At 42.7% G+C, this 23,374-nt stretch overlaps 1 protein-coding gene across 1 annotated transcript in view; it reads right to left on the bottom strand.

Annotated features, from left to right (window-relative positions):
- Positions 1 to 23,374, bottom strand: part of SND1 (staphylococcal nuclease and tudor domain containing 1) — a 503,780-nt gene that overhangs the window by 445,151 nt on the left and 35,255 nt on the right. The window contains exons 2-8 of the mRNA XM_004382627.2: positions 22,617 to 22,766; positions 15,960 to 16,080; positions 8,780 to 8,858; positions 6,312 to 6,472; positions 4,661 to 4,752; positions 3,724 to 3,882; positions 2,133 to 2,239 (exon numbers count right to left, since the gene is read on the bottom strand). Of these exons, the coding sequence (XP_004382684.1) occupies positions 2,133 to 2,239; positions 3,724 to 3,882; positions 4,661 to 4,752; positions 6,312 to 6,472; positions 8,780 to 8,858; positions 15,960 to 16,080; positions 22,617 to 22,766 (869 nt within the window). The remainder of the gene's footprint in view (positions 1 to 2,132; positions 2,240 to 3,723; positions 3,883 to 4,660; positions 4,753 to 6,311; positions 6,473 to 8,779; positions 8,859 to 15,959; positions 16,081 to 22,616; positions 22,767 to 23,374) is intronic.

Raw genomic sequence — 23,374 nt, 5'->3', positions numbered from 1 at the left:
CTGTGTGGATCATAACAAATTATGGATAACATTGTGAAGAATGGGAATTCCAGAACACTTAATTGTGCTCATGAGGAACCTGTACATAGACCAAAGGTAGTCAACCCAACAGAACAAGGGGATACTGCATGGTTTAAAATCAGGGAAGGTGTGTGGCAGGGTTGTATCCTTTCACCATACTTATTCAATTTGTATGCTGAGCAAATAATCTGAGAATCTGGACTAAATGAAGGACTTCATCAGGATTAAAGGAAAATTCATTAACAACCTGTGAGATACAGGTGACACAACTTTGCCGGCTGAAAGTGAAGAGGACTTGAAGCACTTACTGATGAAGATCAAAGACCACAGCCTTCAGTATGGATTACACCTGAACATGAAGAAAACAAAAACCCTCACAACTGGACCAATTAGCAACATCATGATAAATACATTTTACTTGGAACCACAAACAACGCCCATGGAAGGAGCAGTCAAGGAATCAAATGACATACTGCATTGGGCAAATATGCTGCAAAAGACCTCTTTAAAGTGTTAAAAAGCAAAGACGTCACTTTGAGGACTAAGGTGCGCTTGACCCAAGCCATACTTTCAATTGCCTCATATGCATGCGCAAGCTGAACAATGAATAAGGAAGATCAAAGAAGAATTGATGCCTTTGAATTGTAGTGTTGGCGAAGAATACTGAATATACCATGGACTGCTAAAAGAACGAACAAGTCTGTCCTGGAAGAAATAGTCAGAATGTTCCTTAGAAGGGAGGATGGTTGAGATTTTGTATTCTGTACTTTGGACATGTTCTCAGGAGGGACCAATCCCTGGAGAAGGATACAGTGCTTGGTAAAGTAGAGGGTCAGCGAAAAAGAGGAAGACCCTCAGTGAGATGGACTGACACAGTGGCTGCAACAACGGGCTCAAAACAGCAACAACTGTGAGGATGGCGCAGGCCCGGGCAGTGTTTCAGTCTGTTGTACACAGGGTTGCTATGAGTTGAAATGGACCTGACGGCACCTAACAACAATACTTAAGAAAGATACTGTACCTTTCAAATTTAGTTGCGGAACTACTTAAAGTAGGTTTGTGTGTGTGTGTGTGTGTCTGGTTTCATTTTGAGCAATTATTGTACTTTTAAATCAGACAGTGTATCTTTGTCAGACATGCCATATCAAATGGGCCAGATTAAAATCCACTTTTATAAAAACTTGCAAGTATTTCTATATACAGGTAGAGAAGAATGTAAAAGATCTAAGAGAAGAGAAGGCTACAGTCATTTAATTCATATTCCTGTTCATCTCTTAGATCTAAGTCTCAAAAGTAAAAATATAAATTTTTTTTATATTTGATTTTAAAAATGGTTATGACGACCATCACAATCTAGGAAGTCCTGACTGGGACCGTCCATAGCACCACCTCTGCTCGTCTACTCGTTACCTGCTTCATATTCTTCCATCTACCCTGTTAGTGAAAGTAACCCACCTATATCTAGAAATACTTGAACTTAACACTTCAAATACCCACCAAGTTTTGGAAATTCCCCTGCTGTTTTTTTCTGGAAGTAAGTTATTTCTACATCTACTATATCATGGAGTACCAAGCCAAAAACATGACTGTATCACCTCATAGTTGTATGAACACTTACAGTTAAAACACACTTTCAAATATATTGGAGCACAAGGCCTCACCCCAACAGTGAATGGCCCTGGTGTGGGATCCACAGGCTCTATGTTTCCATCACACCCCTACTTCCCAATCCATACCCCTGCCTGTTCGGAAGCAGCTGATAAAGTGATTTCATCATCCTCAAATAAATCTCAAGTTTATTTCATTCCAAATTCCTAAAACTCAAAACTTAAAGTGAGGGGCTTCGCAAAAACTGACCTGAAAACATAAAAAAAGCAAATCAAGTGAAGAATCATGTCTGAGTGACAATCGAAGTCTTTCTCCAGTACTGAACTAGACAGATTCAGAAGACTAATATGTAAGCCCCTCCTCTGAGAGATCCTGGCTTCTTCCAGCATTTCCACAACCCTTTACTGCAACAGCACAATGATGCAGATGGTGAGGGAGGGTCTCTGGATTTCTTTCCCTAAAGATCCTTAACTTTAGGGAAAAGGGTCCCTGTGAGGCCTTACCTCTCAGCTGCTCTCAGCTTTTCCGCACCCCGAGTGTAAACTGCAATAGACCAATCCACACAGCGTGCAAAACCTTCCTTCAGGAGGAGCTCTGTGATGTTGCCATTCTGAAAAGCAAGGCACATGGGAAGGGAGGCACAGATTAGACTCTGCTGCAAGAGAATCTCATTTCTCTAAACTTTTGGCACAATTAACACAGCCACAATCTCTTCTCCAATTAATTTTTTAAAAAAGGTAGTTTTCTCATTAAATAACCACCCCTAAGATGGGAGACTTCATTCTGGGGCTCCTTTCAACAGCCTTGGCTTCATATCCCCCCAACACCCAGCACAGTAACTCTCACTTAATAAGAGGAGGATAAATGTTAGTGGCACTGAACAGAATCGACACTTCAACAGCTATTCTTGTGGGCAGAGAAGGACTTTAATCGGAGGAGAGATTTTACCTATTCTTCCCTTCCCTATGATCAGCACTTCCTCCCCTCTTCACAAGGGGAAGGCTGAAGAACGGGCTAAGTAGGGAATAACTTAACCTACACTTTGCCCAGTGAATTATAATTCACATTCTACTGTGACACTGAGCCATATGGCAGGGCACAGGCAGAAAGCAAGCACTCCAGAGCAGCAGACATGACCCTGGCACACTGCACACCAAGCCTCTAAGCCTACGCACAACTGCCATCATGCAGTGATTCTCTAGCCAAAGAACAAGTGACGGTATTTTAACTCCATATTAGACACAGGCCACAAGAGAGAAAGTCCATTTACACTTGGGGGTTACAAAACAAGATCATTTCTTGCCCAAGGATAATCTACCTACCAAGGTACCAACAGGGTAAAACTCTCTACAGTCAGCACTATGGGAACACAAAGAACCTACTTCCTGGTGAAAAGCAGAGTTAGGAGGTAAATGGAAAAGGCCTGGAATACAGAACACAATTTTTCCACAGAAAGGTTTCCTCATCATAGTTCTACCGATGCTCCAAATAGCTACTTCTAGACCTACATACAAACCTCACCAATCTCATCTACAAGTCTCACTGCCACTTCTACTGGGTGTCGCAGTCTCCCAGCCTTTCCTACTTGCAACCTCTGGGACAAACACTTGGGAAAATAAGGGACTGAGTTTGTCTTCCCTTTATAAAACTGATAATATTTGAGAATAATTTTCTAAAGCTGAGAAGTTGCACGATTCTATCAGATAACTGACACCTCCCTATAAAATGCCTCAGAAATCAGTGGATGCTTCTGCTGACATACTTAAATGGCTCTTAAACATGAGGGGAGGGGAAGCAAATCTGATGTTTTTGTTAGTGGATACCAACTCATGACGATTCCGACTCATGGCGACCCCATGTGTGCAGAGTACAACTGCTCCATAGGGTTTTCAAGACTAAGTGAGACTTTTTGGAAGCAGATCACCAGACTTATCATCCAAGGCGCCTCTGGGTGGATTCAAACCGCCAACCTTTCAACTAGTAGTCAAATGCCTAACCGTTTGCGACACCCAGGCACAGCTCCCCAAACTCCAAATGGACTCCTCACCCTCTTGCTCCTGACCCCTCGCAGCCCCACTGCACAGGCACACTTACTGGGTGCAGGATGGTACCCAGAATGTTCTGGTTGTGGCAGCTTTCCAGGATGATCTGAACATCTCTCTGGAGCAGTCGCGATTCGGTGAAAAACTTGGCTTCCGCAGCAAAAGGCTCTGGTGTTTCTGTGCCATCTGCTTCCCGCCGAAACGTTGGGCACTAAAACAAAGTGAGGGAGGTGAGAAACGCAGCCTAAAGGTGAAGGCCAGCACTCTCACACCAGACTGAGCCTTCCAGAAAGCACACACCCCACAACCCTAGGCTGAGGAAGGTCTCTAATCGGGGTCTCAAGTCAGGGTCTTCTCATCCTTTTTAAAACATATTGGTAAAAATAAACTGGAAATATTATCATGTCCGACTTCTTGGTAAATGAGGTAAAACTGTCAAATTATCATAGGGAAAGTAATTATAATTACAGTTGAAGATAATCCCTTGCCATGAAAAAATTCACCAATGCCTAGCTTTAAATGCCCGATATTTTTTCAATCAAAATGGATATTTTAACATGTTAAAATGGCAAATTTTATGAGTTGGAATTGAGTTGACAGCAACAGGCTTGGTTGTTTTTTGTTGTTGTTTGTTTATATATTTTACCACAATAAAAAACTTTTTTTTAAAAAATGGATATTTTATGTTAAGACAAGGCACATTCAGCCAACTATAGAGCCTCCTGTCCCTCCTTTTCAAGTCTACATTCTCAATCTCTCAGCACAGCCCACTCCAAACCCAGAGTACTGAAAACAAAAGGTTTACTTGACCCAGTTAGAACTGTCCACTGCAAAGTTTAAACCCAAACATGTATAAACTACCCAAGGTAATGTTAATGGCCTTACTAGGAAGAAACACATAGGTCCGAAGTGCCCACTTTTATTCTATCTACCTATCATTGAACACCTCCATAAAACCTATGGGCTGCCCGAGTCCTGTGTGGTCTGACCTTGATCCCTGACAGCATGACCGTGACCAGGTAGTGATCTGGGAGGAGCAGGGCCCTGACCACACTGCCGTCCCGCACATGCTCGATGATAGCTGCATGACAAAAGAAACAGATTAAGTCATTAGCGAAAAGTTGTCCCAGATTTAACCATTACACCCAGTCTTTCCGAATGACTCCCTCTGACATTTGATGGAATACTGGGGAATTCAGATCAGACTTAGCCTCTATGTCTTCTGAATCTTCTGGGACTTCTTGGCTCATACCTAAACTATGTTATCCACAAGCAAGCCTGCGCACCTGAGTATCAGATGGCTAAAAGTAATCTCAGTGTTTGGGAGCAGAAGAGTGGGATTGCCCCTGGACTACGAGAATGGGGCCGCCTAAAGCCAAGGGAGCAGAGTTGCCATCCCAGAGGTCTTGGAAGGTGGAGCTAATGCCCAGGGCCAACAGGCCTACACCTACAATCCAGAGGGTAGGGCCATTGCCCAGATGGTCTCAGAAAAGACAGGATTATTTTCAAGCCTTGACAGCTAATGTGATTTGTTCTGCTGGGTTATGGACTTGCTTTGCTTGGTGGCTGTTATCCCTTCTTTCCCTCCAATTTCTCCCATTTGTAATGGAAATGAATACCTCGTGTCTGTTCCACCACTGTACTTTGGAAACAGATAACTTGTATTCTAGATTTCACAGGTTCACAGATGAAGAGGAATTTTGCCCCAGGATGGAATACGCCTAAAGTCTCACCCATATTTGATTTCGATGATTCAGAAGATGGGATTTTGGACTTGGAGCTGATTGAAGACTTTTGGGATGACGTGACGGGGCGAATGTGTTTTCATGTGGCAAGGGCATGAATTTTTTTAGGGGGCAAAGGGTGGAATGTTCTGGATTGAATTGTGTCCCCCAAAAATATGTGTTGTAAATTCTAACCTCTATGCCTGTGGTTATAATCCCATTTGGGAATAGGCTGTCTTTGTTATGTTAATGAGGCAGGATTACTGTAGGGTGTATCTTGAGTCAATTTCTTTTGAGCTATACAAGAGATGAAAGCCTTCCCCTAGAGCCAGCACCCTGAATTCAGACTTCTAGGCTCCTAAACGGTGAGAAAATAAATTTCTGTTTGTTAAAACCACCCACTTGTGGTATTTCTGTTATAGCAGCACTAGATAACCAAGACATTCAGCAAATATTAAGTAATAACAATTAAGGACTGGTAATTATTTTATTTCACTGACTCTACAGTTAACAAGGTCTCAAGGTAGGGGCAAAAACTATATAGCATATAAATACATATGCGTGTGTTTATATGTATAGTGTATACATGTATTTTACCTTCAAATTTTGAGGGTGGTATTTAAGTAGCCATCTTTTAGAGAACAGGAAGATCCCAAGTGTGCAAAATACCAGCAACTGACTACCCTGCAATTGTAAAGGACTAGCTTCTGCAAGATACATGTAATGATACATCTATGCCAGCTGAATTCAAGTTCCCTTCCAAAATACCATGGTGTTGTGTTACCGTTAATGATTCCCCATGGATACTAAATAAGTAAAAGAAAGGCTCACTACATCTTATACATCTTAAGATGCAAAGACAGCAAGCAGAAAGAAATCCCCCTGAGTCCCATCTGTCTGTTCCCGCCAGCCTCACCATTGACAGGCTTCTGGTGGTGGGAGTCCACAAAGTGCCTTGGGTTCTCAATGGTATACTTGAGGTCCCGGATTGTATGTGAACCACTGCCTTCACTCCACATCCCTTTCTTAGCTGCCTTCGCTTGTTCCTCACATTCTGAAAGCCGGTTCTGCTCAGGACTGGGACATGAAAAACAAACAAGTGTGATTAGTGAGTTCACAAACAGAAATATGATGCTCTTCTTTGATGAGGGGTTTCTTCAGCATCTTCTGCCCTTGCGGAGACCAAAGCATTTGTTTCAGACCTATGGCTGAGGACCCAAGCCTATAACCAGAAAACCACCACAAGCTCAAATTCCAGATTCCACACTTGCTCCCTCAAACAGATTAAATCGTAAGAGCATTTAATGAGATGAAATGATCCAAAGAACACCCATCTCGGTACTGCCACCAACAGTGATTACAAGAGAACAAGCTGGTGGCTCAAAGGGGAGCCACTCTAGGGGGTACAGCTTCATTTAACCATCCTAGATCCAGGAACTGGAATCCAGGCCCAGCTCAGAGGACAGAGCACAGGAAGATGACTAAGAACCATCCTTACTCTCTTCTATTCTATAGAACAAGGCTGGGGAATGCAGAGGGAATGCTGTTATTACAGATAATGTCACCCCAAAACTACTTACACACTCTGTAAGGCCCTCTAAGCAAAAGCAGTTTCAAAATGGAAGCTTCCGCCTTTGTCTGGCAGGAAACCAAACTATGTACTAGAACAGCCTAAGAGTCAGTAGATACAGCAAAGCAAGTTTTAAAAAAAAGTCAGAAATAGCTCTTACTTATCTCCCCTTCCCACCCCCACCACACACACCTGAGCTAAAGCAAACCATGGACTGCAAGGCCTTCGCACAATCACCTGGTACCATCTCAAACACCTGGTTCCATCAATTGCTGTATGCACACACTAAATCTCCCACCTTCGTCAGTAGGGATTTCTAAGTAGGAATGACATACAAATTTCTCAAACCTGAAGTCTTCACCTATCAACCCCCACCCCACCAAAAAAATACTGCTGTCAGAATTAGATGAAGCAACTGTAGCTCAAGAGATAGAAGCAAACATAGAAACTGAGAAAACAAGGCTTCAAGTTAAGACAACCTTGGAGAAAAGACAACAGGGGAGTTTTTTTTTTTTTTTTTTTTTTTTTTGAGAGGGTACAATACTGCAGTGGAGTTTTTTTTTTTTATTCTTCATTCTGGTTGCAAACTGTATTCCCAAAAAACACTGCAATGGCAATCATGCCAGCAACTGTCCTTAAGATAAAACTTGAGCATGCTTCCAAAACACCACCTAAAATAAATGTCTTAATTCTGCAAATCCCCACATGCACACACCCCAGTTACAGTCTCAGTAAATGTCCCCTGGCAATCAGGAAGGACCACAGAAGTGTTGGTGAATGACTTGGGCCCAAAGTCTTTGCTCACTCCCATCATTTGGTACTGCTCATGCAAATATGTATTTACAATCTTTTCTACAGCTACAGCACTTGAATAATGTAGCAAGGACTTAATGGTTTAAACAGCATCTTTAGCCTCCAAATTACTGATGTAGCATATCACTTCTTAGAGACTAACGTGTTAATTAAAGCCAGCTGCAATCCACCCTACTGAGAGCTCACACTGGTGAACCTGAACGTGATATAGGTGCTAGAGAAACCATACATGACTAAGATACCCAACACTCATTGCTAACAATTCACGTTGCCATTAGCAAAAACAAATACACTTTTACTTAAGTATCTACAGATCTGTAAACCAAAACAGATTTAGAAGGTTTTGAAGAGATATAAATTTTCCCTGAGCCTGACTTTCAAAACAAAGCAATTGAGGCCTGGTCGGTTTCCCCAGATTCTAAGCTGCAGATTTTGCCTTGCATTCTATACATTCACCTCGCTTTATTTTTCACTGTACTTACTCCTCGCATCTGATATAATCCTATATATCTATCTGTTTAATGGTTTATTGTCTCCCCTTTACGTTGTTGGCAAAGGCTAAGTCTGTTCACGGCTGTATTCTCAGTGCCTAGGACATAGCCTGGCACCTAGGAGGTGCTCAATAAATATTTTGGAATGGGTGGATGGATGAATAAACACTCTGCAAACTGAGTATCGATGGTATAAGATATAGCCCTGGAGAGTTTTTGAATATGCAGAATAGAACTGCCTGGGTCTCAAAGCCTGTTTTTGAAGGAGTCACATGTTCCAAATACCCCTCCTCAATGATGAGTGACCTTCTGGCTCAGAATAATCCACACCTGGGCAGGAATGTCCTAGAAGCCATGAGAGCACGTGACGTTACCCATTTTATGTCAGGGGAAGGGGTGAAAATGCAGCAAAGCTAATATACAGTTGACTACTCAGCCTCCCTTGAGTGACTCTAGCTCTCATAGCGAACTAGAAGGAAACCAGAGAGTCACAGAATAATGAATACTTACTTATTGGCTCTCATGCCTTCTCGCCGAGTAGCCAAGCCTTCTGCAACCAGAGACTCTGCAATATTTTCCCCATTGGTATCTGCAGTAAGAAGCAGGAGACAAAAAAAAAAGAAAAAGGGAATTAAACACAAGATTCAAACCTGCCTCCGACAGCAAGAGAGCACAACTAGGACCGCTTTTACCCTTAGCTCCTCAAGGAGAATGACATTGCCAGGGAATTGGACAAGGCAGAGATGTAGCACTGAGTTTCTCAGAAAATCTCTTCTCTCAAGATGTCCAGTCTCCAGGACCCAAAGGTCTATAAATCTTCTTCTCAGGACTTTGTTTCTAATTTTCTAGCATGTCACCCAGACCAAAGGCAATCTCAGGAAATGCAGGAGACTGACAGGAGGGCGGGTGACATGCGGCAGCCCAGGAGTGTACAGAGCACACTGGCCCAGGGGAAGAGGCCTGGAGCTGAATCCACATGCTGCCACTTAACAGCTGGCGATCTTAGACAACATACTTAACTTCCCAGCATCTCAGGTTACTCATCTATAAAATGGGCACGGTACCTGCCTTGATAAGTTTTTGTGAGAATTAAATAATAATGTGTGTAAACCCCCAGGCACGATGCCAAGCACGTTTGTTGTTGCTGTTAGGTGCCGCTGAGCCAGCTCTGACTCATAGTGACCCTTTATACAACTGAACGAAACACGGCCCGATCCTGCGCCATCCTCATAATCGTTGCTATGTTTGAGCCCATCATCATAGCCACTGTGTCAATTCATCTCATTGAGGGTCTTCCTCTTTTTCTCTGACCCTCTACATTACAAAGCATGATCTCCTTCTCCAGGGACTGGTCCCTCCTGAAAACACGTCCAAAGCACATGACACAAAGTCTCACCATCCTCGTTTCCAAGGAGCATTCTGCCTATACTTCTTCCAAGGCAGATATGTTCATTCTTCTGGCAGTCCATGGTATATTCCATACTTTCCACCAACACCGTAATTGAAAGGCATCAATTCGTCTTTGGTCTTCCTTATTCACTCTTCAGTTTTCACATGCATGAGGCGATTGAAAATAAAATGGTTTGAGCCAGACACACCTTAGTCCTCAAAGTGACATCTTTGCTTTTCAACACCTTAAAGAGGTCTTTTGCAGCAGATTTGCCCAATGCAATACGTCATCTGATTTCTTGACTGCTGCTCTCATGGGTGTTGACTGTAAATCCAAGTAAAATGAAATCCCTAACAATCTCAAACTTTAATTCAAGCACAAAGCAGGAATTAAAAAAAAAAAAAACAAAAAAACTAGTGCCTACAGCCTATATAATCAAATAGACAGGTTATTTAGATAGGTGGCACAAACAATTTGCCCTTTAATACTACCTGAAAAGGTTAGCAGTTCAAACCCACCCAATGGTCCCACGGAATAAAGGCCTGGTGATCTGCTTTTGTAATGTTTATAGCTAAGAAAACCCTATGGGGCAGTTCTACTCTATAAGACATGTGGTTGCCATGAGTTGGAATAGACTCAACAACAATAGCGTTTTTGTTTTTGTTTTTTTCTTTAATCACACTTTACACCAGGAAGCCCTACTCTCCCCAGCATGTACTATTCTCTGCTCCCACACCAGAGGACACCAAGACAAGCTGTACCACCTGACAGACTTTCTCCTGCTCTCAGAGAAACTGAAGGGATAGCACATAGATTTCCACCTCAGACACAGCAGCCTGCACAACAGGCAAGAAAAAAATGAAGTTAAACATAAAACACAACTGATTAGGTTCTACCTGAGCACTTGAAACATTAACTGCATTTCCAAGCTACTGAAAAATCTTTTAGGCTCTGTGTATTCTCTTAAATCTCTGCCTGTCAGCCAAAACTATAAAGGAAGACATCTATGAGTGAATCACGGCATAAAAATCGTTAATATGGCAGAGAACAAGCTCCTAGATAAACTGAAACACAGCAGTCTAGCTGATAGGTAATGTCAGCATAGAATAAAATTCCGTTAAGATTTATATTCAGTACACTATACACTTACCCGTGCAAACAATAACAAGTGCACAGGTCACCCCAAACCCACCCTACATGCCTTGCCATTAGCATGCCTACATTTCTGCAGAAGAGAATGGTAAGCCTCTTTTCTCACCAAGAAATGGCACAGGGAGCCTCAAGATGAATGATATTTATTCAAATAACGCTCAGGTTCTGAGGCTGAGCATGGATCACACGACGCTTTCCACTGAGGTGATGGCTGAGGCCAGACACAGACACACATAGCTGTCCAATGTTGTTGTTGTTGTTGTTAGGTGTCGTCAAGTTGGTTCCACCTCATAGCGACCCTGTGTGCAACAGAATGAAACACTGCCCAGTCCTGCGCCATTGTCACAATCGTTACTATATGTGAGCCCCCTGTTGCAGCCACTGTGTCAATCCACCTCATTGAGGGTTTTCCCTTTTTTGCTGATCCTCTACTTTACCAAGCATGGTGTCCTTCTCCAGGGACTGCACCCACCTAATAACATGTCTGTGATGGTTAAGATTGTGTGTCAACTTGGCTGGGCCATGATTCTCAGTGTTTTAATGTAATCACTCCCATGATCGAATATACTGTGAGTAGCCCATCAGATGAAAGGGAGTCTCCCTGGGGGTGTGGCCCGCATCTGTATATAAGCAGACGTTCTGGCTTTTTGCTCTCTCTGGATCCTGCGGCTGCTTCCTGTCGTCTCATCTCCCGTTCTTGGGACTTGAGCTGTCAGCTTATCTGCCGAACATGGGATTCGTCGATCTGCACAGCCTGTGAGCGGGAGCCCTGCTCTCCAACCTGCCGATCTTGGGCTTGCCAGCTTCTGCAGCTGTGTGACTTGGGAGAGGCCTCTACCCTGATCCACAGACTTGGGACGTTCTAACTTCTACAATCACGTGAGCTGTTTCCTTGATATAATCTCTCTCTGTATATATATTTATACACTTTACTGGTTTTGCTTCTCTAGAGAACCCAGCCTAAGATGATGTCCAAAGTATGTGAGACCAAGTCTCACCATCCTTTCTTCTAAAGAGCATTCTGGCTGTACTTCTTCTAAGACAGACTTGTTCATTCTTTTAGCAGTCCATGGTATATTCAATATTCTTCACCAACACCACAATTCAAAGGCTATCAATTCTTCTTCTGTTTTCCTTATTCACTGTCCAGCTTTCGCATGCATATGAGCTAACTGAAAATACCATGGCTTGGGGTAGGTGCACTTTAGTCCTCAAAGCAATATCTTTGCTTTTTAACATTTTAAAAGTTCTTTTGCAGCAGATTTGTCCAATGCAATGCGTCCTTTGATTTCTTTACTGCTTTCATGGGCATTGATTGTGGATCCAAGTAAAATGAAATCCTTGACAACTTCAATCTTTTCTCTGTTTACATGACGTTGCTTATTGGTCCAGTTGTGAGGATTTTTGTTTTCTTTATGTTGAGGTGTACTCCAAGACTAAGTCTTTGATCTTCATCAGTAAGTGCTTCAAGTCCTCTTCACATTCAGCAAGCAAAGCTGTGTCATCTGCATATTACAGGTCATTAATGAGTCTTCCTCCAATCCTGATGTCCCATTCCTCTTCATATAGTCCAGATTCTCAAATTATTTGCTCAGCATACAGACTGAGTAAGTATGGTGAAAGGATACAACCTTGATGCACACCTTTCCTGATTTTAAACCATACAATATCCCCTTGTTCCGCTCGAACAACTGCTTCCTGGTCTATGTACAGGTTCCACATGAGCACAATTAAGTGTTCTGGCTGGAATTCCCGTTTTTTGTAATGTTATCCATAACCTGTTATGACTCACACAGTCGAATGCTTGTGCGTAGTCAATAAAACACAGGTAAACATCTTTCTGGTATTCTCTGCTTTCAGCCAAGATCCATCTGACATCAGCAATGAGATCCCTCTTTCCACATCCTCTTCTGAATTCAGCTTGAACTTCCAGCAGTTCCCTGTCAATGTACTGCTTGAACCACTTTGGAATGATCTTCAGCAAAATTTTACTTGCGTGTGATATTAATGATATTGTTCGATAATTTCCACATTCTGTTGGATCACCTTTCTTTGGAATGGGCACGTATACGAATCTCTTCCAGTCAGTTGGCCAGGTAGCTGTCTTCCAAATTTCTTGTCATAGACGAGTGAGCACTTCCAGGGTTGCATCCATTTGTTCAAACATCTCAATTCTGGGAGGCTTGTTTTTCGCCAATGCCTTCAGTGCAGCTTGGACATCTTCCTTCAATACCATCAGTTCTTGATCATATGCTACCTCCTGAAATAACTGAACGTCAACCAATTCTTTTTGGTAGTGTCTAACATTACCCAAAAACCCACTGCTATCGAGTCAATTTTGAGTAATAGAGACCGTACAGGACAGAGCAGAACTGCACCCTAGGGTTTCCAAGACTGTAATCTTTATGGAAGCTGACTGCCACATCTTTCTCCTGCGGAGCAGCTGGTGAGTTTGAACTGCTGACCTTTCAGTTAACTGCCAAATGTTTAACCACTGAGCCACCAGGGCTCCTCCTGTCTAATATTAGTAAATATCAAGTTGGTTCTTTCAAAGCAACAGGAATTCCAAGGAGTGGAAAGTCAAGAGGAAGTATTCAACAAAGGGAAGGGAAAAATTGAGTGGTAAGGTGCCAAGAGGTGGGAGTGGGTGGAGGGGATGAAACCCTGGAACAAAGGTGAGTGGCCATAAAACCAGCCAATCAACAGCAGACCCAACAGCACTCAGACATCTTGGCACAGAGCTCTCTGAAATGGCTGTCAGCGGTCCACTTCTGAAAAGTGAATTCTGACTGCTCCTTCAAAAAGGAGAAAATACATTCCCCTGGGCCCAGTCCCTAAGACAAGGCAACAAAATGTAGAAAGAATACTGAAAAAAGAATTTATGGGCTAAGAATCTGATTCTTATTACTTATCAAGTTAAGTCACAAGTATTTTGTCTCACTCCTTCCCACGTTGGGGACGGTATTCAGAGCAGGTGAGTGAAACTATAACTTCTCCACAAGTCAGACCACTAATCACCTCTTTTTTTACAAATTCTAGATTACCACAAATTTCTCAAATTCTATCATTCTTCCCCATCATAAAAAGCATGAGTGGCCATACAATAGGATAAGCATATGAACACTAATCACATGTCTAAGCCGCTTCTTCCTTTCATTAGAATTGGTTTTAAGAGTTGACTAAAATACCTGAGTGAAAATATTAAATGTTAACATCTATTTGTTTAAAACTGAAAGATGCAGGTAATTTCAATTACTCCTTCAGTACATATTTATTGATCACCTACTATGTATTAGGTTTTCTTTTAAACACTATTATGGTAACATACCAAATTATATTTAATTTGTAATTTTGGTTAGTTTAAAAAACTAACTTTTTTTAAAAACAAATTTAAAGATCATTTTAAATGTCAGCTTCTCTTAACATAAGCCATTTGGTCATTTTCGTTGAAGAGCAAGGTTATTTAAATGAACTCTTGGAGGTGGTCTCTTTATAGAAATATCTGAGCCAGCAATTATCTGTGGTCCAATGAGGTCTCTTGCAGGGTAACAGAAGACTGGCCAGCTTTTATGGAACTGAAATTTTTTAATGAAATCCTTAAACAACTGCTTTTTGAAGACTAAAAAAAAAAAAACAACCAAACCCATTACCATCGAGTCGATTCCGACTCATATCGACCCTATAGGACAGATCGGAACTGTCCCAAAGGGTTTCCAAGGAGCACCTGGTGGATTCGAACTGCCAACCTTTTGGTTAGCAGCCGAGCTCTTTACCACTATGCCACCAGGGTTTCCATTTTGAAGACGGTGCACTTCTATTTGTCTTACATTCTTTGTAACCAGTAATCACTCAGCAAATAATGTACCAGTGTTTTACTACTTATGCTTTTTGGAATTATGGGTAAAAGGCAAATTTATTTGTTTTTTTATTTCCCTTTTTGAAAAGACTCCACGTGTGTCTAGCATTTCCCTTTTAATTGAGAAGCAGATAGCCATTTGACAAGGAGGCTGAAGAGGTGTCTTCTCTGCTGGGTAGGAAACTGGACAACACACCTTCAAGGTTATCCCCAACTTGCTTTACTAAGACCTCTATAATCAGAATCGTAAGAGGATGCTGTTTAGTCCTACCATGCTACCCTGCTTGCTTCCCTCCAACATGAACCACCCAAGTCAAACAGATTAAAGCAGCACAGTGACATGAGCTATCAGGAAGGTGATTTTATCAAAGAATCACAGGAAACTTTACAAATATCTGTTCCCAGAATAATTCCACATGAACTTGACTTGTTCGTGCTCATCTGGCTGCTTTCTGAGGAACAGTCTAACAATTCTTTCAATGTCCTATCTGGTCAAACTCCACAACATTGCCCTTCCCTCCACATAAACCAAAAGACCAGAACACCTAAATATCCCACCAGCCATCCTACCCAGCTAGGCAATAGGCATCTGCATTTGTATGCACACACACAATATATTTATTGAGTACAGACTCTGCCCCAGGACTAGGTGCTTCACAAGTACTACTTCATTAAACTCTCAACAACTTGTACAAAACAGATATAACTGTCTTCATCTCACAAATGAAGAAAACAGGGCTTAGAGAGGTTAAGGAAGGGTACACGGTAGGGGAGCCAGGGTTCCAATCCACATCTATGCAACTCCAAACCCTGTGTTTCTTCCATTCCACTACAAAACAGTTTGCAAAAAACCACAAGCCCTAAACAAATCTTTCTTTCCTAAAAAGAGTCCCCAGGAAGAGAAGAAAGGTCACAAGATGGACAAGGAAAATAGAAGATGCAATAGGAAATCTATAGGAATTCAATTAGCATTATGACATAGAAGCACAGAGCCACTGATTTCCGAGAGGTGATGGCCTAAATCAAGGAACACTGCACTGTGTACCTAAACTAAGCTAAGAAAGAGGGTACAGGGGTAAACATGAGGCAGGAATCTGTGGGGCATTCCTCTGCACCTGTGGAAAGGCGTGTCATGTGCTTCTGGACCCAAAGCACTTCCCATCACACCTGCAGCCAACTGTCCTAAGCTACCTCCATGAGAACCCACACTGGCCTTCCACCAGATGAAAACGGATCTTTAGTGGAACTTTAGACTCGGAGAGAAATGAGTCCTTCTCCCCGCTGCTGCTCACCTTTTCCAAGGTAGATCATGCCATACTCTCGCCCCTGGGGAGTCTTGTTTTCTATCGTGAAACACACTTCCTTCCCAATCAGCTTCTTGCGAAGGAACTCTCGAGCAGGAAATGCCCAGGGCTGAAAGACAAAACAAATGTGTCACATGAGACCTGCCTGGTTCCAGACCACGATCAGCACTTCAGCAACTCGAATCTCTTCTGAGTACCTAGCACATCCCGGCCCTGCACCTGGCCCTGAGGAGAAGATTAAAATGAAATGAACACAAGGTAGATCCTGCACTTAGGGGGCTTATATAGGGTCGCTATGAGTTGGAATCGACTTGTTGGCAACGGGTTTGTGTTTTTTTGGTTTGGCAGTTTGTATAATGAGCACAGGCCCTAAAAACAGGCCTCACCATTTTCCAGGTACTGGCAGTTGTATTTTTCCCCCATCAATATCTATTCAGAATTATAGCTTACTTCATGAATAATAATAACAGCCAACACTTTTTGACCATGTGCCAGCCACTACTCTAAATGCTTTATATATATCAACCCACTCACTGAAATGGAAAGTCCAGGCTTCAGGAACCCATCTAGCCCAGGGAAAATCATAAAGAACAACTCACACCTCCATTTGCTCGCCTCTCTCCACTTTATAAAGCATTTCCTATGGCTATTAAACCAGCAAGAGTGTCTGGAATCTACCCAAGGTGCTGTCCGAGTGGGGACAAAGTGCTATTATTACAGGGTGGGCCTCCTACTCAAAGAAGACCCTGTTCATGCCATGTCTCCCACCTTTTTCAGGCACAGCCACAAAGCTGAGAAAGGTAAGAACTATTTTCTCCAAAACATCTCGACCTCTTCTACTACTTCTACTTCTGCTCTAATCTAAAGCTTGGGGATGACGGCAGTAGCTGCCCCGGTGAGGGATCATCTTGACTGTTAATCATCCAAGACACTGGCCCAAGAGGTGAGCCACACATCACGGGAAGTAGAGTTGCCATGTGATCAAGATAATGTGCACAGAGACGGTTCTGCCCCACCTCCACTCATCACTTCTAGGAAGATAGAGACAAAGAGATTGTCTCCTCTAAAAAAGCCCTGTCACAGTGGCCACTAGCACTTGACAGGCTTGAATTTATAGTATGGAACTAGCTCAGCACCCTAGGTTGCCTTAGAACAGAAATACAGAGGAATGAGGGAATGCAAAGTATAAAATAAAATAGAAAAGATTAAAAGGGAAAGGTGGTATAAGATATGCACACGTTTTCTGCTATAATCTCTTGAAGCCACAGATCTTGGGATACCCACAGTCAAGCCAAACAGTAAACTGATGTCCTGAAAAGGAAGCCTCTGCTTATCCTCTCAGTCCACCAAGATGATTCTATTGGGTTAGTCAACAAGCTTTTCTAGAACAAAAACACCCATGTGACTTCCCGGAAATCAGAGGCCAATCAACAGGTGGCATGCCTACCAACCTACTGGACTGGTATTCACAAAAACGGTCTTGTTACACAACCTCAGTTGTGAACAGTTCTAGGAAGAATTGATCCAGAATAAAGGCTCTCAACCACACAAAAACAAGCTTATACTCACTCACTCGTGCTCTCTGCTCAAAACACCAACAAGCAAAGGAGCCAATCACTCAGGGGCAATACGGAGTTCACCATATTTTCATGTTCCAGTTCTAGCCCCTGCCCCACTCCATAAAAATGAAAATAGATACCTGTCGCCAAGAGTGTGATGGTCGATAAATGACTGATTACCAACCACACACAGAAACAGTACTGAACCATCTAACACAGACTCCTGCACTTTTATTACCTCAGTGATCAACTTATTCTGAAAACATCCTCAACTATCAATATGTTTAGAATTCAGTCCTGAGTGCCACACTAATATCTAAAATCTAGCAACACTGTTTTCCCAATTACCTTGGAAAAGCTCTGGCAAGACAAGCACTTCTAAAGGAAGCTAAGACTCTGGTGAAAATGCATCTATCAAGGGTGAGTTTACATCTAGCCCTTGTAGGGGAAATCTCTAGTTCCTACTAACCAGGCAGAACCTCTCTAAAAACTTTAAAGGCTTGCTGAATGAATACCCTTCTCTTAAGATCTCATGTTTTATAGCCGGTCAGTCACTGGGGCAATGGGAGAAAGTCAAACTGGAGCCCCTGAAAAGGACATACACCTAATACCTCTGTCAGAAAAAGGAATCTAGTTTCTGCAATCTTCCTTTCCTAAATCAGCCTTCTCAAGTTGTGTTCCATCCAGGATTCAGCAAATTTAGTAACTGGACAAGATATTAGCTAAGAAGAGAGGCAACTCAAAGACTTAGGGAGCCATGCAGGAAAGCAGCTGACCCCATCACACCTCACAAGGGCCATGCCACACTCTGAAACAGAACCCTTGTGAAAGTGAGGCCAGTGCTATTCATGGGTCCACAAAGAGGACAGCCAGGCAGCAGCAGCCCCAGAGGAGCCTCCCAGAGCAACTCCAAGAGACAAGTATAGGGGATTCTGCTTAAAGTGTTTAGCAACTAAGGTCCAGAATGGCCCCAGAGCTCTGTCCAAGATGCAACTGGCCTTTCAGTGGCTGAGACCCAGTTGCCTCTTCCCTTGAGAATACCTGACAGGAGGCAGTCTGGCAGCTCCTCTCTGCTCCCAGACCCAAGCAAGGCTCTGATAACTACCAAGCTGAAATGAAATTTTTCAGTTCCAATCTTCTCTTTGGCCCAGGCAGACTACCAGAAACTACTGGGACAAGACTGGACCCCAGGACAATTGAAAATTTTAAAACTAGCTACTTGTATACATGACCTAATGCACAATGCTTCTGGTCCTTCCTTCTCTCCTGTGCACACCACTGCATTACCTGTATGTGTAACTAGCCCCTCTCTGCTGTCTCTTCCCCATCACCCCAACCCTCAAAAGCTCCACTGAGTATGGGACTGTGACATTCATTTCTATAATTCTCATGAAACCAACACAGAGCTACACACACAGCAGGAGCTCAATAAATCTGTGGGAAATAAATATATAATTCCCATGGCGCCCATCAATGCAGTATCCAGGCTGCCTGCTGTAGCTAGGCAACGCTGGGGATTAGCCTGGAACAGGGCAGTGATGGCTGGGGACATGCAGTGGAGCTGCTTTTATTGCCACAGGACTTAGGAGAGAGCTGTGTTTCTTTGAAAGAGGATATCCTAAGGGAAGGCAAGGAATAATCGAGTGAATGAAATTTGGGACAGTGATGCAAAGGGAAGTAAATGAGCAATAACATCCTGGATTCTAGCTGACTGTGAAAAATACTACACAACAGGCTCCTAAACAATGGAAGCCAGAGAGAAAGAACAGTGCCACATAAAGGAGACGCTCAACCTCTTGTCCTCATTAGTCACTTAACTGCTTCTTCACTGTATACCTGCTTGGTGTCAGGCACTGACTAGGCGCCAAGGGTACAAAGAAGAGAGATACACATCCTGCCCTTTAGGAGCTTATAACCTAGGAGAGAAAGGCACATCCACGTGGAATGAAATGTCACGCATGCTATGACAACACCAAGATGGGTGTGAAGGGAGATGCCAGGTGTGACTTCTCAGAGGCTGAATCTTAAAAGACAGTACGTGTTCACCAGGCCACGCAGACGGAAGGAACTCCTGTGGCGGAAACAGCCTGCGAGAGGCGTGAGGACGGAGGACACAAGCGGCTAGGAGAGCTGACACCCGGGCATGGTGAGGCTTAGGTCCCAAAGGTGCTCAGTAAGAGAAGACTAGAAGTCAAGTCACAAATGGGCTTGCAGCCCAGGCTCAGGCCTTCGATCTGTCACAGAGGCAATGAGGAACCCCCGAAGAGTCTGGAATAATGTTGAGCAAGGGAATAAATGAAATTATGTTTCAAAAAGATCTGGCTGCATATGAAGGATTAGAGGGGAGGAGAATGAAGGCAAAAAGATTACGTCAACATTCCGGGCACGCTATCAGAGCCAAACAAAGAATAATAGCAGTAGTGTGAAGTAGTAAGGACGGATAAGAGAAATTTAAGGAGGCAAAATCTCTAGGTCTTGATAAAGACCTGGATAGGGGGTGTTTAAGACGAGAGTAAGGGAAATGATGTTTCTGATTTGGGTTACCAGTTGGCAGTACTGGTAACTTGCCCCAAAGCAGGTGCAACAGCATGGTAGGGGGAAAAAAAAAAAAAAGCCAGAGGGTGAGGAGAGACTGGGTTATCAAGAAGGAGAAAACTGGCTGGGGAAGGGTGATGTTGGTAGCTATCAGATACTTCATGTCACAGAGACCTTTGGTGAGTTACTAGGAGAAACTAGTAATAGAAACTGAGTTCCTCAGGAAAAGAGACAAAAAGCACTACACTGTACAAATATATGAAGCTGTAATGGAATGCTGAGGTCAGACTAGAATGTGCTACCTTTCAGCTAGGATAATTCTGGTGATGTTTTATTGTCCTGTTACGTGGGATACAGTTAAGATATTTTAGAAGAAGTTCCAACTGGCGTCGTGTTTCTCTGCCCTAGATTCTCATCCACGAAATAGGAAATTAAAACCCAACACTTCTTTCTTAGAGGCGACACTGCTTCTCGATTCTGGGGCGATGCCTAGCGATCAGCACGAGCCAGCAGTGGTCAAGACTCTTCCCTCAGAAGCAGTCAATCTGTTACACAACACACAAGCAAAAGTAAAAGAACTATTCAAAATGTTGGTTCAAGAAAGGGTAGCACGCAAAGTCTGAAAAATGCTGACAGGGTTTAACCTTCAGTGCATGGTCTACCAGTAGGAATACTGGTAGTAGCAGCAGTGATTACCACAACTAACATTTACCAGGCATTTTATAAGCACATGCTAAGCACTTCACAATTTCTTGTTTAATCCTCATTGAAAAACACTGCAGTATACACTACTAGTATTCCCAATATTAGTGGTCACTGATGGAGAACTAATGAAAAAGAACTAGTTTTGCTCTATTTAGTCATTATCCCGAGACTCTAACTGATCCCTATTGGTAACAGAACTAAGGGTCATTTTTCTTTGTTTTCTAAGTTTTCTATAATGTTGTTTCAATATCTTAACTTAAACAAAATACCATTTATTACAGATGAATAAATGACATGCTCTGCTTAAATGAAAGGTCCCCCATGAGCTCCTGCTTTTTCTTCTTTGCCTCCCTGGCAGGGAATAGCAGAGGACAGCTGGAACCAACCTGGCCAACATTATCAAGTTGAGGCACAGGATAAATAACTAGAAGCCAGAAATTTCATTTCTGATATCCAGAGCACTATTAAAGGAGAGCCAAGAACTGATGCTTTGAAGTGTAGAAGCCAAGACAACTAAAGAAGGCCAAATTAGGAATCATAGCAGCTGGCTGGAGAGGCAGGAACTTGAGTCAGAGGCAGACCACAAGGACGGCAAGGTGGCCACGCATCAGAACAGGGAGGCAGGAAAGGGGGACAAAAGCTCAGAGGTAGTTTCTCAAATCACTGTAACACAATGGTTCTTAACTACCACTGAGTCATAAATTGCCTTAAGAAACTGATAAAAACTCCTCCCCTAAAAAATTCATGTTTATACAAAATTTTGCAAACAATTTCATGGGGTTCACAGATGGCTTTAGGAAGTACGTGGATTGCAGTGACCCTGTACAGACCTAGCATTTATAGTACACTACCATTTGTAAATGAAAAGGAGAGGGGCATGTATGTGGGTCTACCTGTATAGGCAATAACTCTACAAGGAGGCATAAAACACTAATAACATCAGTTGCCTCTGAGGAGAATAACTAGATTTTTCACTGTGTGTCTTTTTGAATTTTGAACATAAATGAATGAATAACCTACGCAGAAAGTAAATTAATAAAAAAAGTAAAAGAAACCCTGCCATAACTAATGGTGACTTCAAATAGCTGAGACTACATAGGAGATGCTTCTAGACTATTCTAAGAGAAGGAGGAGTGACTACACCGACAAACCACGATGGTCTCTCAGCCTACAGGGGAGAGTACGAGAAAAAGCCTTGAGGCTGGTTTTACTGCTAAAGGAAGTGAATATATGAAAAATACGTGCAAGCCACCAGAGTCGCCAGTCCTGTGATATAAAAATACTCAAAACACACAAAAAAGAAACAACAGTACATCAAAACTGCATCAGTCTGAACGGATTAAAAAAATGTGGCACATACATACAATGGAATATTACTCAGCCATAAAGAGAAATGATACATGCTACAGCATGGATAAACCTTGAAAACATCATGCTAAGTGAAATAAGTCCATCACAAACGGACAAATATCGTAGGATTCCATTTACATAAAATATCTTAAATAAGCAAGTGTATAGAGACCAAAGTTTATTAGGGTTACCAGTGGTGGGAGGGAAGGAGGGGAAAAGGGGGACTCATTGCTTAGGGGAAACTGAGACTCTGTTAAGGGTGATGGAAAAATCTGGAGATGGATAATGGTGATGAGTGAACAACATCATGAACATAATTAAGGTTACTGAATAGTACACAGAAAAAATGTTAAAACGGTTAAATGTTTTGTTACATATATTCGTTGTTGATGTGTGCTGTCAGGCCGATTTCAAGTCAAAAAAAATCACATCAGTCGAGGCAGAGACTGGGTGTAAGCAACCCCCCAGCCTCACAACGACCGCAGGAAGCACCCACCTCATCAGGGGTATCTTTTGCATCGGGTTGTGCAGCAGCTGCCCGGCGAGCAAGGTTTCCAGCGCGAATGTTGCTGAGGTTGATCTGCCTCTCAGGAGGAGGCCCACCACGAGGCTGCCCTCGGACGATGATGGCACACCCAGAGAGGACCTAGGGGGGAAAGAAGAGGGAAAATTAGAGATCCAGAGGTAATACCACCGTAATGTAGGCCGCTCACTGCTGTTTCCCCAACATCCGGAGCAGTACTTGGCACCTGAGAGCAGTATTTGTTGAATGACTTACTGAACAAGAACTAAATGAACACGATGGTTTTTAATTTTATAAAAGAAATACCTACATAAAAATCTTGGGACAGATTCTGAAAGGATAGACCCAGAAATACAAGTAAGAGTTAAACAAATGATAGGAAGATCGTGATATACATAGACGGTTTGGGGTGAAGCGGCATGTGAGGCTTGGGGATTAAGGATCTTTGTAATTTCATCCCAGCAAGAACGTGTGTGCTTTTCAGCCGTCAAGACATTAACAATCTCCCTGGGTGGTGCAAATTAACACGCTCAGCTATTAACCAAAAGGTTGGAGGTTCAGATCGACCCAGAGGTGCCTCAGAAGTAAGGCTTAGCAATCTACTTCCAAAAAATCACCCACTGAAAACCCTAGCGAGGGTCTTAAAAGCCTGTGAGCGGCCATCTAAGATACTCCACTCGTCTCATCCCTTCGGGAGCAAGGGAGAATGAAGAGAACAGGATACAAGGAAA

The sequence above is a fragment of the Trichechus manatus genome, unplaced genomic scaffold, assembly GCF_000243295.1.
Source record: "Trichechus manatus latirostris isolate Lorelei unplaced genomic scaffold, TriManLat1.0 scaffold00097, whole genome shotgun sequence".
Lineage (NCBI taxonomy): Eukaryota > Metazoa > Chordata > Mammalia > Sirenia > Trichechidae > Trichechus > Trichechus manatus.
The sequence above is the reverse complement of the archived record's forward strand: the minus strand, read 5'-3'. Positions and strand labels throughout refer to the sequence as shown.